We start from the raw sequence: 13,938 nt of genomic DNA, 5'->3' as shown, positions 1-13,938 counted from the left end.
AGTGCTGGCAAATTGTACTAGATTGGGTTGCGATATCAGATCTGCATGGACGAGTTGGACCAAAGGGTCTGTTTCCGAGCTGTACATCTCTGTAGCTCTATGAATCCAGCAGATGGCAGATGTCGAAAAGTAACTGGGGCTTCCTGGACATTATGGTCAGTCTGTCAGCGAGTGGTTTGAGTTTGAACTGAGTTTTGAACCATGTTTTCTGTAAGGAGGAATCTAGCTGTTGATGCTAGATCACAAAGACATTGTAAACTCCCTGCCTAGCCTTCCTAATTTCTTGAAATTTCAGAGAATAAAAAACTCAGGTCGAAGTATTACAGAATGAACTGTCCAGCTGATCCTGAGAGACAGCTTCAGAAAATTAATAAAGAAACAATTTTCTATGCTTGTGGAAGAGCACGTCTGGTCACCTTTGTCATTTTATTCATCTCTTAAAAATGTGCACGTTTATCTGTCTACGTTTTGCATGAATGGGGTTGAAAACATAAGTTTTTGGTTGAAAGCTGAGATCAATTAGATTACTTTGTTCAGAAACAGAAGGTGCTGAAAAAGTTCAGCAGATCTGGCAGCATCTGTGAAGAGAAATCAAAGTTAACATTGAGTCATAGAGATATATAGCATGCAACAGACCCTTCAGTCCACCCCATGCCGGCCGGATATCCCAACCCAATCTAGTCCCACCTGCCAGCACCCAGTCTGTATCCCTCCAAACCCTTCCTATTCATATACCCATCTAGATGCCTTTTAAAATGTTGCAATTGTACCAGCCTTCCACCACATCCTCTGGCAGCTCATTCCATACACGTACCACCCTCTGTGAAAATGTTGCCCCTTAGTTCTCTTTTATATCTTTCGCCTCTCACCCTAAACCTATGCCCTCTAGTTCTGGACTCCCCAACCCCAGGGAAAAGACTTTGCCTATTTACCCTATCCATGCCCCTCATGATTTTATAAACCTCTATAAGGTCACCCCTCAACCTCCGCTGCTCCAGGAAAAATACCCCTTGCCTATCCAACATCTCCCTATAGCTCAAATCCTCCAACCTTGGCAACATCCTTGTAAATCTTTTCTGAACCCTTTCAAGTTTTACAACCTCTTTCCAAAAGGAAGGAGACCAAAATTGCACGCAATATTCCAACAGTGGTCTAACCAATGTCCGTATAGCCACAACATGATGGACGGGTGTGGGCCAGGTGCTGGCAGGTGGGACTAGACTAGGTTGAGATATCTAGTCGGCATGGACAAGTTGGACCGAAGGGTCTGTTTCCGTGCCGTATATCTCGATGACTCTACCACTGTGACTCTGGGCGGCACAGTGGTTAGCACTGCTGCCTCACAGCGCCAGAGACCCGGGTTCAATTCCCGACTCAGACGACTGACTGTGTGGAGTTTGCACGTTCTCCCAGTGTCTGCGTGGGTTTCCTCCGGGTGCTCCGGTTTCCTCCCACCATCCAAAGATGTGCAGGGTTAGGTGAATTGGCCATACTAAATTGCCCGTAGTGTTAGGTAAGGGGTAAATATAGGGGTATGGATGGGTTTCGCTTCGGCGGGTCGGTGTGGACTTGTTGGGCCGAAGGGCCTGTTTCCACACTGTAATCTAATCTAATCTAAATTGAGATAAGGACTGGAAGAAATAAGGTAAACACAAGGAAGTTCACCTTACAGCTAAAAAGGAGTATGAGGAAAATGTGTTCATTTTTCCCTTCTGATTATTGTTCTTAAAATCACCAATCCCAATTCTGGTTTATAGTTATATTCATTCATGGGATGTAGGCATCTCTGGTTGGGCCAAAATTTATTGCCCATCCCTGGTTACCGTTGAGGAAATGGTGGTGAGCTGCATTCTTGAACTGCTGCAGCCATGCGCTGTGAATAGACCCACAACGCCAAAAGGGAGGGCATTCCAGTATTTTGACCCAATAAGAGTGAGGCAACGGCAATATATTTGCAAGTCAGGACAGCAAGTTGCTTGAGGGGGAGCTTATGGGTGTTGGCATTCCCACATATCTGTTCCCCTAGTCCTTCGAAATGATAGTTATGGGTTGGAAGGTGCTGCCTGAGGATCTTTGAATTTCTGTAGTTCTTCCTGTGGACAGGAGACACTACTGCTACTAAGCGTCAGTGATGGAGGGAATGGAAATTTATGGATGTGGTATCAATCAAGCCGGCTGCTTTGTCCTGATAGTGTTAAGCTGGAGTGTTGCGGGAGCTGCACCTAACCAGGGTGTATTCCATCACACTCCTTACTTGTGCCATGTCAATGATGGATAGGCTGTTCTTGCAGCCACTACATTCACAGCGAGTCCAGTTTAGCTTTGAGTCAATAGTAACCCCAAGGACATTGATAGTAGAAGATTCTGTGATGGTAACACCATTGAATGTCAAGAAGTGGAACTTGGATTGGCTCTTATTGGTGATGATCATTGCCTCGCATTTAGGTGGCACAAATACAACTTGCCATTTGTTAGCCCAAACTGGGATATTTCCCAGATCTTGTATTTGAATATGGGCTGCTTCAGTATCTGAGGAGCCATGAACAATGCTGAACATTGTGCAAGCATCAGTGAACATCCTCATTTTTGATGTTATGGATGGAGGGAACATCATTGATGCAACAGCTGAAGATGGTTAGGTCCAGAACACTACTCTGAGTAAATCATGCCAACATGTCTTGCAGCTGAGATGACTCATCAACAACTACCACCATCTTATGTGCCAGGTATGACTCCAACTATTGGAGAGTTGTCCAGTGACACTGACTGATTCCAGTTTTGTTGGGCTCCTTGATGCCATACTCAGTCGAATGCAACCTTGTTGTCAAGGGCTGTGACACTTATCTCGCCTGTGCAAGCCAAAAAAAAAAAGACTAATTTATATTTGAAGCTAACTCTCCCTCCCTAAACATGTTGCATTCATAAAAATCAATGTACTAAAATATACAATGTGTTTAATTATTTCTCAGGGCGTTCAACGTGCCACATTAAAGATACTGGGAAAGATGACCAACAACCTGGTCATAGATACAAGTTTCAAGGTGCACACCAAAGAGCAGCTATACTGAGTCCTGGAAATAATCTAGATTCGCAGGCCAAGACAACTCAAAACTCAGCTGTCAAGGTGCTGCAATGAAGGTTGTGGATACACAAGATAAAACAATCAGGAGTACAGATCACTCAAACTGCTGAGCGCTAGGCAGGATGAGAGACTGGTATGGACAAGGCCACATAGGGCTTGGAAAATAAAGAAGGGACTGGTAACATCAAAGCATTTTTGGATTTGCAGACAACAGAGGTTGGAAAGTAAAGGGGTGCTGGACAAATGGGACTTGCAAATGATTAGGAGAGCATTGGAATTGTGAAGTGAATAGTGAAGTCTGGAGATAATGAAAATAGTGGTTGGGATTTTAGCAGGACACTGGTTGGCACGATCTCTGGAACAGCAGCATGTCTTATTTTCAGGCTTGTGGATTTTTTTGTCTGCCTGCTATAGATTCTCTTCCACTGAGGAATATAAGTGAAGACCAGCTTGATCATAACGTCAGAGAGATGGACAGCACAGAAACAGATCCTTCAGTCCAACTCATCCATGCTGACCAGATATCCCAACCCAATCTAGTCCCACCTGCCAGCACCTGGCCCATATCCCTCCAAACCCTTCATATTCCTATACCCATCCAGATGCCTTTTAAATGTTGCAATTGTACCAGCCTCCACCACTTCCTCTGGCAGCTCATTCCATACATGCACCACCCTTTGCCTGAAAAGGTTACCCATTAAGACCCTTTTAAATTTTTCTCTTCAACCTAAACCTATGCCCTCTAGTTCTGGATTTCCCTACCCCAGGGAAAAGACCTTGTCTATTTATCCCATCCATGCCTCTCACGGTTTTACAAACCTCTAACATCACGACTTAAGCACTCCAGGGTAAACAGCCTCTTCAGCCTCTCCCAATAGCTCAAACCTTCCAAATCTGACAACATCCTTGCAAATCTTGTCTGAAACCTTTCAAGTCTGACAACATTCTTCCAATAGAAGGGAGACCAGAATTGCACGCAATATTCAAAAAGTGGCCGAACCAATGTCCTGTACAGCCACAAATTGTTTCAACTAATCTTTACTGGTAGCTCAAATGGTTCAGCTACAAGAATGAATGGAAAGCTGTTTATTTAGTGAGTCAGTTCACTAAGATCTGGTAAACTGTCTGAGTCTCCTTTTGTGTGAAGTCTAAATAAGGTACACAAATCTGCAGAAGAACTTAGGTGTCAAACTTTGCTTTAGCTAGGAAAAGAGTTGCCAAAGAAAGTAAGCTGGACAAACATTAAATGTTTTATTAACAATTTACACTTATCTTCGTGATCTGCTTGGAGGAGTCATCAATGTCTTGCCAGAGTCAATGCTGCTTCATGAACAGTGATGGAAACCTGGAATCAAATCAATGCTTTGTTGCAAACTCAGTAATCTGATTCCTGAATCAGACAGTTCAGCAGGACAACAAAGGATCATTGTTGATTGATTAGCTACTGAATGCTAAACTCTTCTATTCAGCTCTATACGTCGCCACTAATCCCTACCCCGAAACCAAGACACGGATTATAACTAGCAGCACTGCACTATTTTGTATCAGATGGCTAAATTCTCTAAGTACCTGTGTCCACACCGACTGACCCACGTGTCTTTGTTCTTTCAAATTGCACTCAAACTCTCTGGATTTACAGATTATACTGTATATTCAAAGCAATGTAGATTTTCCAATAGTTTCTGGATTTGTCAAAAAAAATTCCTAAAATGCATTGAAGACCAAAATGCCAGTAAAACAATTAACAGTAGTGATTTAAAAAAGGATCAACGTAGCAGACAAAGGCTTTTCAAGACAGAACTGTTCAAACATACGATCAAAGTTGACATGAGAAAACAGTGAAAGGGGCTAAGTGAGAGTTGCCAAAACGGCTGGTTTTGGTAGATCAAAGCATACATACCAGCACAGAAGGTGCTGCAGGAAACTGCAAGAACAGAACAAAGAAAAACAGTCTACTGTCTCCCAAGATAATACTTGATATTGTAGTGGCCAACCCTGTGTTAAGAATTGCCTGATGTGGTATTAGGAGTCATGCTTTGGCATGGCAGTCTCTTACATGTTATCTGCAGAAGACGACAGTAGGCTGAGAATACAATTGAGTCACTGGCCTTTGTTGAATGCCATAGCAGAAGTACTGGTATAATATTACAAAACACTGATCTTGAGTTTGTAGGTTCCTTCTCACGTCAAACAAAAGGTGATGGGTTCAAGAATCACATCAGTCACCCAAACAACTATTCTCGGTGAACTCCAGTGCACACTTGAAGGAGGGGAACAGCTTTGAGATTTCTTTTGGAACTGAACCCCCATCTGTCTCCTCAGATACAACTTCCCAAGGCAATTTGAAGACAAACAAAGCATTTTTCAGGTATCATGGTCAAGATTTACTCCTCAATCAAATCCAATGGATTGTCTGTCCATTATTATTTCTGTATTCTGAGTGCAAACTGACTGTCACTTTCCAAGATTACAATATTCAAAAACACTTAGCTGGTGGCATGATGGCTCAGTGGTTAGCACTGCTGCCTCACAGCGCCAGAGACCCGAGTTCGATTCCGGCCTCGGAAGACTGCCTGTGTAGAGTTTGCGTGGGTTTCCTTCGGATGCTCTGGTTTCCTCCCACAATCCAAAGATGTGTAGGTTAGGTGAATTGGCCGTGCTAAATGTGTTAGTTTGGGGTAAATGTAGAGCAATTGGGTAGGGGAATGGGTTTGAGTGGGATACTCTTTGAAGGATCGGTGTGGACGTATTGGGCCGAAGGGCGTGTTACCACATCGTAGAGATTCTAAGGCCCGAAGGTTTCAATTCCACAATCTCAATGTTGCTAAACACTGAGCCAAACACTGCCAAGAGGAACCCAAAATGAAAAGAACAGAGATGGCAGCCCAGTTTAGGACTTTTTTGGAATCATGCCAAATAGAACCAAGGACAGCACTACAGAAGTTAAACTTGAGAGGTGGCAAGTGTGAAGGAGGCTGAGGCACATAACAATGCAGAGAAGATTGTGCTGACGGATGAGCTATGGTCCGTGTAGTTCAGCTCATGGTCAAACAAGAAATTTAATTTGTCTATCATCAAGCTCAGCAGAAGCAAAGAGAATAGTAGCAGAGACTAATATACAAAACTTTTGCCGTAGGGTGAACATAATGACATTGACCTTGCCAGTACTACACTGTCAAAAGATCACATTTATTTATTGGGGGGGGGGGGGGGGGGGGGGAGAGAAAATTATTTGGGAAAAAAATGTCCTTCTCAACTTCAAATTTTGATGATTGAGAAAAAAATTAAAGAGAATGTATATAATAAACTGCCATTGGTGCAATTACTTCCAATTTTTAAAAATCCAATGAATTTCCATGCAGCAAGATTCTCTAAATAGCAATGAGATATTGACCAGATAATCTGCTTTAGTGAGCCTGAGATGTAAATATTCACCATGGACACCAGGGAGACCACTGCTGCCCTTCTTTGAAATAGGGCCATGGAATCTTTCATTAACTTTTAAGATTCAAGAAGACAGGGCCTTCATTTAGTGTCTCAACCAAAAGTGCAGGTATTGCATTGAAACATCAGTCAAGATGTTATGTCCAATATAACATTATTAGACACCCTCGTGACTCAGTCAAGAACATTACCCAATGAGTCAGGGCCCACAGATTCAAGTCTGAGCTAAAAAGATGTCACTGGAACAGATTCAATTCAATCATGACTTTATAGCTCTGCTAACCATTATTTAATTCGTAAATTATTTGACATGGATAAATATATTATTTAATCTTCAACCTTGAGACTCACAAAAAGAGCTATGATTTCAAGCAACATTTTCAGTCTTTGTTAATCTTATAATAAAAATACAATTAAAAAACATCCATTGCCCTGTATGAGTCGTGAAAGAATCTTCAATATTTCTCACTGCAGTTAGTTGTTTATAAGCTCTGCCAACAGCAGTTTTACACAGTGTACGGAAACATCTCATTAGCAAAGCAGCATCATAGGTCCTTTTGTCATTCAAAGAACATCCGCAGGAACTGAGTCTTCCACAAAGCACCCAGCAAACAATAAACAAAGTTAGTTATATCTTGTTCGTGAAAGCTGCAAAGTTAACAGTGGTCACACCAATTATTTTACCCCAAACTGGCCTTCATAATTGCCAAAGAACAGCCGCAATTATTTTGCCAGACCTTACACAGCAGATTTGGAACAAAGGTTTAACTCTTAAATCAATGGACTGCATTTGGAATAGGACCGAGGCTGCTGCACATCCAAGCAACACAGATTTGTTCAAATTCTAAATGTGTTACAAAGAAAGTATTTGACAAAAATTTTCTACACTTGCATTAGTCGCTAAATAAACTGAGAACTAGTTAGACTTAAGTTCTGTGCATAAAAAATCTTTCAAAAGAAATATTTGTATCAACATCACAAGCTAGTGATACATTCTTAACTATCATGTTTCAAAAATAAAGTCAAAAATAGCACTATCTAGAACATCCAAATCCTGATGCAAAATATTCTAAATGCTTAATTTTTCAGTCAAAGCTAAAAACATTTCCATTTATTTCCATCATCTCAACAAACATTCGCTCTTCCAATTGAGAGGCTGTCCAATGTTTGGTTCAGCAATCCAACCTAATAAAAGAAATACCAATGGTAGTAAAATTCTGAGCAATTCTGCTTCCATCTGCAATGGTTCATTAATATTTTTATCAACTTTATTTATGCGAGTTAATTCAGTAATGAGCTTCAATGAATTTTAGTTTTCCACAGATGCTTTGGTGCATAAGGAGTAGCCAGTCACTTCCTTAAAAGGTCCGCACACCTCAGTTTTAGGAGATGTGACTTGATCACCTAAAGTAATTTGCCTGACAACGACAGATGTGGCAACAACAACTGCTTGTGATCAAGGTCAGACACCTGATTAGCACACACATTTCTTCAACTGCTCCAAAAAGCAGATCAACCACTCAGCGAGACAGAACTTGACAATTTGTTTGAATGTTTCAGTTCCCTTCGGAAGAATCAGATTCAGTGATTTCCATCAACACAACCTGCAAGTTGCACAGTGCAAAAAATCATACATGCTGCTCTTATGACAAAGCTATTTTCCAACTCAAACCTTCCTGCATCACTGCCTGACTGCCTTTTTGACTTGAAAAGCCATGATTTGGTGGTGCCGGTGTTGGACTGGGGTGTACCAAGTTAAAAATTACACAACACCAGGTTATAGTCCAACAGGTTTATTTGGAAGCACTAGCTTTCGGAGTGCTGCTACTTTATCAGGTGGTTGTGCTCGACCACCTGATGAAGGAGAACCCTCTGAAAGCTCGTGCATCCAAATACATCTTTTGGACGATAACCTGGTGTGACTTGATTTTTAACCTTTAAAAAAAGCCAACAGCCTCAAGTTTCGGTCAAACAGAACACCTGCATATGGAACCACCCGAATGAGGCACTTACCCTGTTGCATTCAAGAAAGAGTTGATGGAACCGAAGTAAACATTCATCAAAATGTCAAAGCATTGATTGTTCTAACACCCTGATTCAAACACTCCACCCGCTGCTATACAAAATAACATATACTTGTAAATCCTGTTACCCTGAAATTTAACACCTGAAAAGTCACTTTTTCTAAAATAAAGCATAGGTTATACCAAAGTATCCCTTGTGTTCAACCTGGTAAATCTGAAATCTCAAGGAAGTGGAAACATACGAGTTAACAGTCAAGGTTGCTATCGGTGCATTATAACTGGATTAGGGGTTCCTATTCATAACTGTTGTTTGATATCTTAAGCTGAAAATATGTATGGTGACGATGGGATGAGAAAACTATAACACCACATCACTCTAAACTTGGGAAAAAGAATCAAATAGTACCCAGCATCTGCAAATGAAATGCCAAAGATAAGCTTCTGAGGGAGAGTAACAACTTCCAAGGAAAATGACGACCTGACCCTCACCCTAAAAAGAACTTTAAAAAAGAATGGACAGGGGGGGTAAAACGTACTCATTCTATCAGAGAAATGTAAATTACGTAAATTCGGCACTCAGTTTTGCCAGCGAGTTTGACAAGATGAACATGTTATTCTGGTTAGTCCAGCTCCATATCGTTGAACTAAATTAGAAATGTGAATTTCAAAGAGCATAACAAGTTATAGTCTAACAGGTTTATTTGGAAGCACTAGCTTTCAGAGCCCTGCTCCTTCATCAGGTGGTTGTGGAGGTTAAGATCATGCTCACAGAATTTATAGCCATCTTTTATCTCATCTTTTAGAATGACCATGTTGGCTTCAGTTCTTTCATATGTATATCACAAAACTTTTTAAAAAATAGTTCCATTCTCAAGTGAAACTATGCAGAGGGCCTGTCAGTCTGACTCAACATTGGGACAAAGATAGAGATCAAAGCTATTGTTTAAATAGCCTGAGCTATCTTGAGAACGTAATTTAAAAGAAGCTCTGGGATTTACAGATCAAAGAACAGAAACCAGTATTCCAGTATAAAAGATGGAAGTTTTAATTTAAGATTGTTTACTGTATTACATCTTCATGACACTGGACTCCTTTGGCTATAAATTTTGTGAGCATGCTCTTAACCTGCACAACCACCTGATGAAGGAGCTGCTCTCCAAAAGTTAGTACTTCCAAATAAACCTGTTGGACTATAACCTGGTGTTGTGAGATTTTTAACTTGGTACACCCCAGTCCAACACCAGCATCTCCAAGTCATGAATTTCAAATAAAAATGCTTAAAGCAGGAACGGTTGGTATGAAATCATTAAAATAAGAAAGATAAATACAACTGCAAGTGTCATTCATAATGTTTGGAAATGCTGCAAGGGAATCCAATTAAAGAATTACTCTTTTGCTCATTTCTTTTCCCTCCTTCATGAACTTAGCTGCCCAAGGTATCATTTTTGTACCTGTCTTATCATTTATTCTGTACTTGACAAAACCAGCTCAACTCCCCAAAACAGCTGCTGTTTCTCAACAAGCAGCAGATGGCAAAGAAGGCAGATCAACAAAAATAACTATCAGCAACAAATCATTAATAATATGCATAATTATGCCTTGGTTCACAGGCCAAGTGGAAAAAAGAATGTTAAATAGCAAGAAATTCAACATCCAGGAAGAGAATAAGATGAATATACACTCTGACTTATAGTACAAATACTGGAAGGTCAAGACAGAATAGGCACAACAGTGATCTCAGCTGGTAGAGGAATCTCATCCAGAACATTATAATAGAGGCCAAATAAATGAACAAGACAGGGACAACCACACCAAGGGTCACCCATTTGCCCCACACTCCATGAAGAACCGACATCTGGTTTACCATTCTGAAAAAACTGAAAGAGCTCCACCATATCCTTGGGGTAAAATAAACAAATATACACATGATTATATATTAGACTAACAGCCGAAATAAGTATCAAGGGTCCACCATTATCTAAAAGAAAATCGACACGAAGGTAGAGGGGTGGTTGTGAAACATTCCCAGCTAAATTGTCAACCATTTCTCATGCATCAGCTAACTTAGGACGTAATTTCTCCACTTTTTGTAAAACCCCAAACCAATGCGACTTTCCGTTCGATGCTCTCAGAAAAAAAGGGAAGACGAACAGGATTAGAGCGGATATATACCGTGAGAAAGTTGACAGAAAACCGTCCTGGGGAGGAAAAGGACAATGTTTCTTAACCACCTGAAGACTGAGTGGAAGATGAAGCAGAAAGGGAGAAAAAAACAGCCACAAGAACGGCGTGGAGAAGAGGACTGAGGCAGGAGCTGGTCGTGATCGCACAGAAATGAAACTAATTGTACTGTTTCATTAAGAAAAGCGGGGCGAGGCGAGAAGAAACAAAGAAAAACAGATGGAAAAGAAAGACAGATGGAAGTATAGCGCAAGCCAAAGTGGGAAACAAATCCAAAACGTATTTGCACAATCGAGTTTGGGCGGTGAATTGGGTGAGGAGAGCCAGGGGAGGACATGTGGGACCGCCTGGTGTCACCGCACCAAGTGATGGTGAATGGGGTTCCCCCCCCGTGGCCCGCTGAGTTTCTCACACTGATCACCAGCAACAACAAGTGCGGCGGGGATGAGCACCAACTCCATCAACCAGACTCACGGTCCTGTGTGTGTCGTGAAGCCGGGGAGATCGAGCCGACGCTGCCAGCTCCCTTCACCCACAGCCCTCAGCCAGCTCGCCATCCACCGGGACAATCAGGACAGACACCAAACAAAAAAAAATGCCAACTTCCCCTCTCCTCCTGCAAATACCGTCATGTTGTCAACCTGTAAATCACGATTACGGTACGAAAAGGCACTAGAGGATGGAGTTGTTTTTTTTTGTCGTCATCTCCGCAATACTCTATGCACATGGTTCATTGCATCCTTTGTTGCATTTTACGTCGTAAGCGGTTTTTTTTTAATTATGATTATGTTCGGCCAGGGGCTGCGGGCGCCGCGCGACATCAGGAGCCGGTAACGGCTGCCGCCCCCGGCGTTCCAACCGCCACTCACAGACCACCGACCGACATGTCCCAGCCCCGCTTTTTCACACACAAGTGGCCTCTGCTCGCTCCCGCGTGCCTGTGAACATTTCCCCCACCCCAAGGATAAGGAAGGGGGAGGAGAGGGTTTTGCCTCAGCTCACCTCGTCGCTCAGACTCAGCGTCTCCGCTCCCCTTTCGCCCGGCGCGCTGCTCCGCCATCTTACCACCGCCACCGCTCACAGCCCCGCCCACAGATTGAGCCACCTCGCCATTGGCCGGGCGGCGAAGCCGGACCCCCTCCTCATTGGGCGGCTGACCGGGCTTTCCATTGGGCGGAGATCCCCCTTCAGCTTCCCCATTGGACAGGGCGCCGAAACATGGTGAGCACGCCTATTGGACTATCCCGCCCCCCCCCTCTCCATTGGACAGCGTGCTCGGTCCCTGCTCAGTGATTGGGCACGTCTATGCCTATTGACCCAAACAGAACCAGAACCGACTGACCACACCAAGGCTCTCTCTCTCTCCACCCCCCCCCCCAACCATTCTACAAAGCATGACAGGTCTGACTGCAATAGGAAAACAAAACAGTGAAGGGTTTGATCCACACAGAGCAAAGGAAAATATTCCTTTTATCTAGCCAAGGGTGTAAATTCATGTGCAGAACAGCCAGCAGTTGGAGTGGTCCTGTGGTTCCCTGAACCATTAAAAGCAATATGTGCCAATGCCCAGTAGAACATGAACATGCCAAGGTGGCCTGTGGTTATAATACGATCACGCATCACAGAATGTAGCAGAGACAGTGATGACTGAAGTCACTGTGTCTGCACTAGTTCTCCCACTAACATTTCATCAACTGTCTTTCTCCAGACTTATCCCCCAAATGCTACACATAAGTGAGTGTAAAACAAACACCTTTTTGAATTCTGCAGTTGAACCTGACTCCACAACATTTTCAATCGATACATTCCAGATCTCACTCACTTATTTCATGATTTTCTTTGCTCTCTGTTATTTCTCTTGTTTCTTTTGCCAACTAAGTCTTTCATTTTGTGCAAGCAACAAGAACAAGAGGAAACAGAGGTGTCCTCTGCCTCCTTTACTGCAACGAAAACTGTACAAACTCCTCTACTGATCTTGATAACTGAAGTTCCTCAGTCCTGGAACTCGTTCACATAATTCTACTCCTTCTGAATCCCCAAGGAACATTATACCGTAGCATAAAACAGAAAGTGCTGGAGATCACAACGGCTCAGGCAGCACCCACAGAGGGAAAGCAAGCAAATGTTTCAAGTCTAGATGACTCTTCATCAGAGCTAAAGTGAATATTTAAGAATTGAAGTAAGCCATATAGACTACTTAAGTCTACTATCATTCACTAAGATCATAGCTGATTTGGTAACCCTCAATTCCACTTTCCTACCTTATCCTAATACAGTAATGCGTAATTCAACCGTTGATGAAAAATCAAGATCACATCTTAAATAAACTTAACAACTTCGTCTCCATAGTCCTCTGCAGTAGAATTCTACAAATTAGTTTGCCTCAGAAGAAATTCCTTCTCGTCCGACTTAAATGGGTGAAAACTTACTCAGATGTTGTCTTGAATTATCCCATAAAGCAAAACAAACTATGAGAATTTATTGTTAATCTGAGAATCGTAAACATTTCAATTAGGTCACTTCTTATTCTATGAGTAGAGGCTGAAACAACTTAAACTCTCCTCATAAGAAAATCCCTCCATGGCCAGGATCAGCCGACTGTACTTTGTCAGGATTGATCCCAAAGACAATGACAGAAGATCTTTCCTTAGATAATGGAGCAAAATTGTTCAAGAATTCCAGCTGTGTTCTGAAGAGTGCCTGGGATAATTTTAGCAGGACTTTCCTATTTTTATACTCCATTTTATTTGAAATAAAGGTCAATATTTCATTTGCTTTCCTTGTTACGCACTGAAGAATTTACAGTACAGGTACAAGGCCTTCAGCCCACCAAGTCTGTGCTGATACACTATGCCTTTCTATACAAAGAATAGTTTGCATCTATGCAATCCATAACCTCGATTCCCTGCCTACTTATATGTCTCTCAAGATGTCTCTTTGACATTACTACTGTATCCATCTCTCTTTCTACCTATATTGCTCATACTAATATGGACCACAACCTCTGGCTGCTCATCCTCCTCTGTGAGAATTCCTGAGTCTGCTCAGAGACATTCTTGTTCCTGGCACAAGGGAGGCAACACACCATTCTGGAGTCTCGCTCACAGCCACAGAAATGCCTTTCTGTGCCCCTGACTACAGACTACCCTGTCACTACTGCTCGCCAACACTTCCATCGTCTCTGCTATATGGCAGGGCCATGTCATG

General features: G+C 42.3%; 1 protein-coding gene across 3 annotated transcripts in view; it reads right to left on the bottom strand.

Annotated features, from left to right (window-relative positions):
* The window catches only part of LOC122551398 (double-stranded RNA-specific editase 1-like), a 322,044-nt gene extending 310,238 nt beyond the window's left edge, over positions 1-11,806 (bottom strand). For 2 of the 3 annotated variants that reach the window (XM_043693228.2, XM_043693225.2), the window contains exon 1: positions 11,734-11,806. In XM_043693228.2, the coding sequence (XP_043549163.1) occupies positions 11,734-11,791 (58 nt within the window). In that variant the 5' untranslated portion in view covers positions 11,792-11,806. The remainder of the gene's footprint in view (positions 1-11,733) is intronic. The other variant, XM_043693226.2, reaches the window with a different exon arrangement.
* Between the last annotated feature and the right edge of the window lie 2,132 nt (positions 11,807-13,938).

The sequence above is a fragment of the Chiloscyllium plagiosum genome, unplaced genomic scaffold (genome assembly GCF_037043375.1).
Source record: "Chiloscyllium plagiosum isolate Xiang-an unplaced genomic scaffold, Cpla_swu_hap1 HiC_scaffold_7, whole genome shotgun sequence".
Lineage (NCBI taxonomy): Eukaryota > Metazoa > Chordata > Chondrichthyes > Orectolobiformes > Hemiscylliidae > Chiloscyllium > Chiloscyllium plagiosum.
The sequence above is the reverse complement of the archived record's forward strand: the minus strand, read 5'-3'. Positions and strand labels throughout refer to the sequence as shown.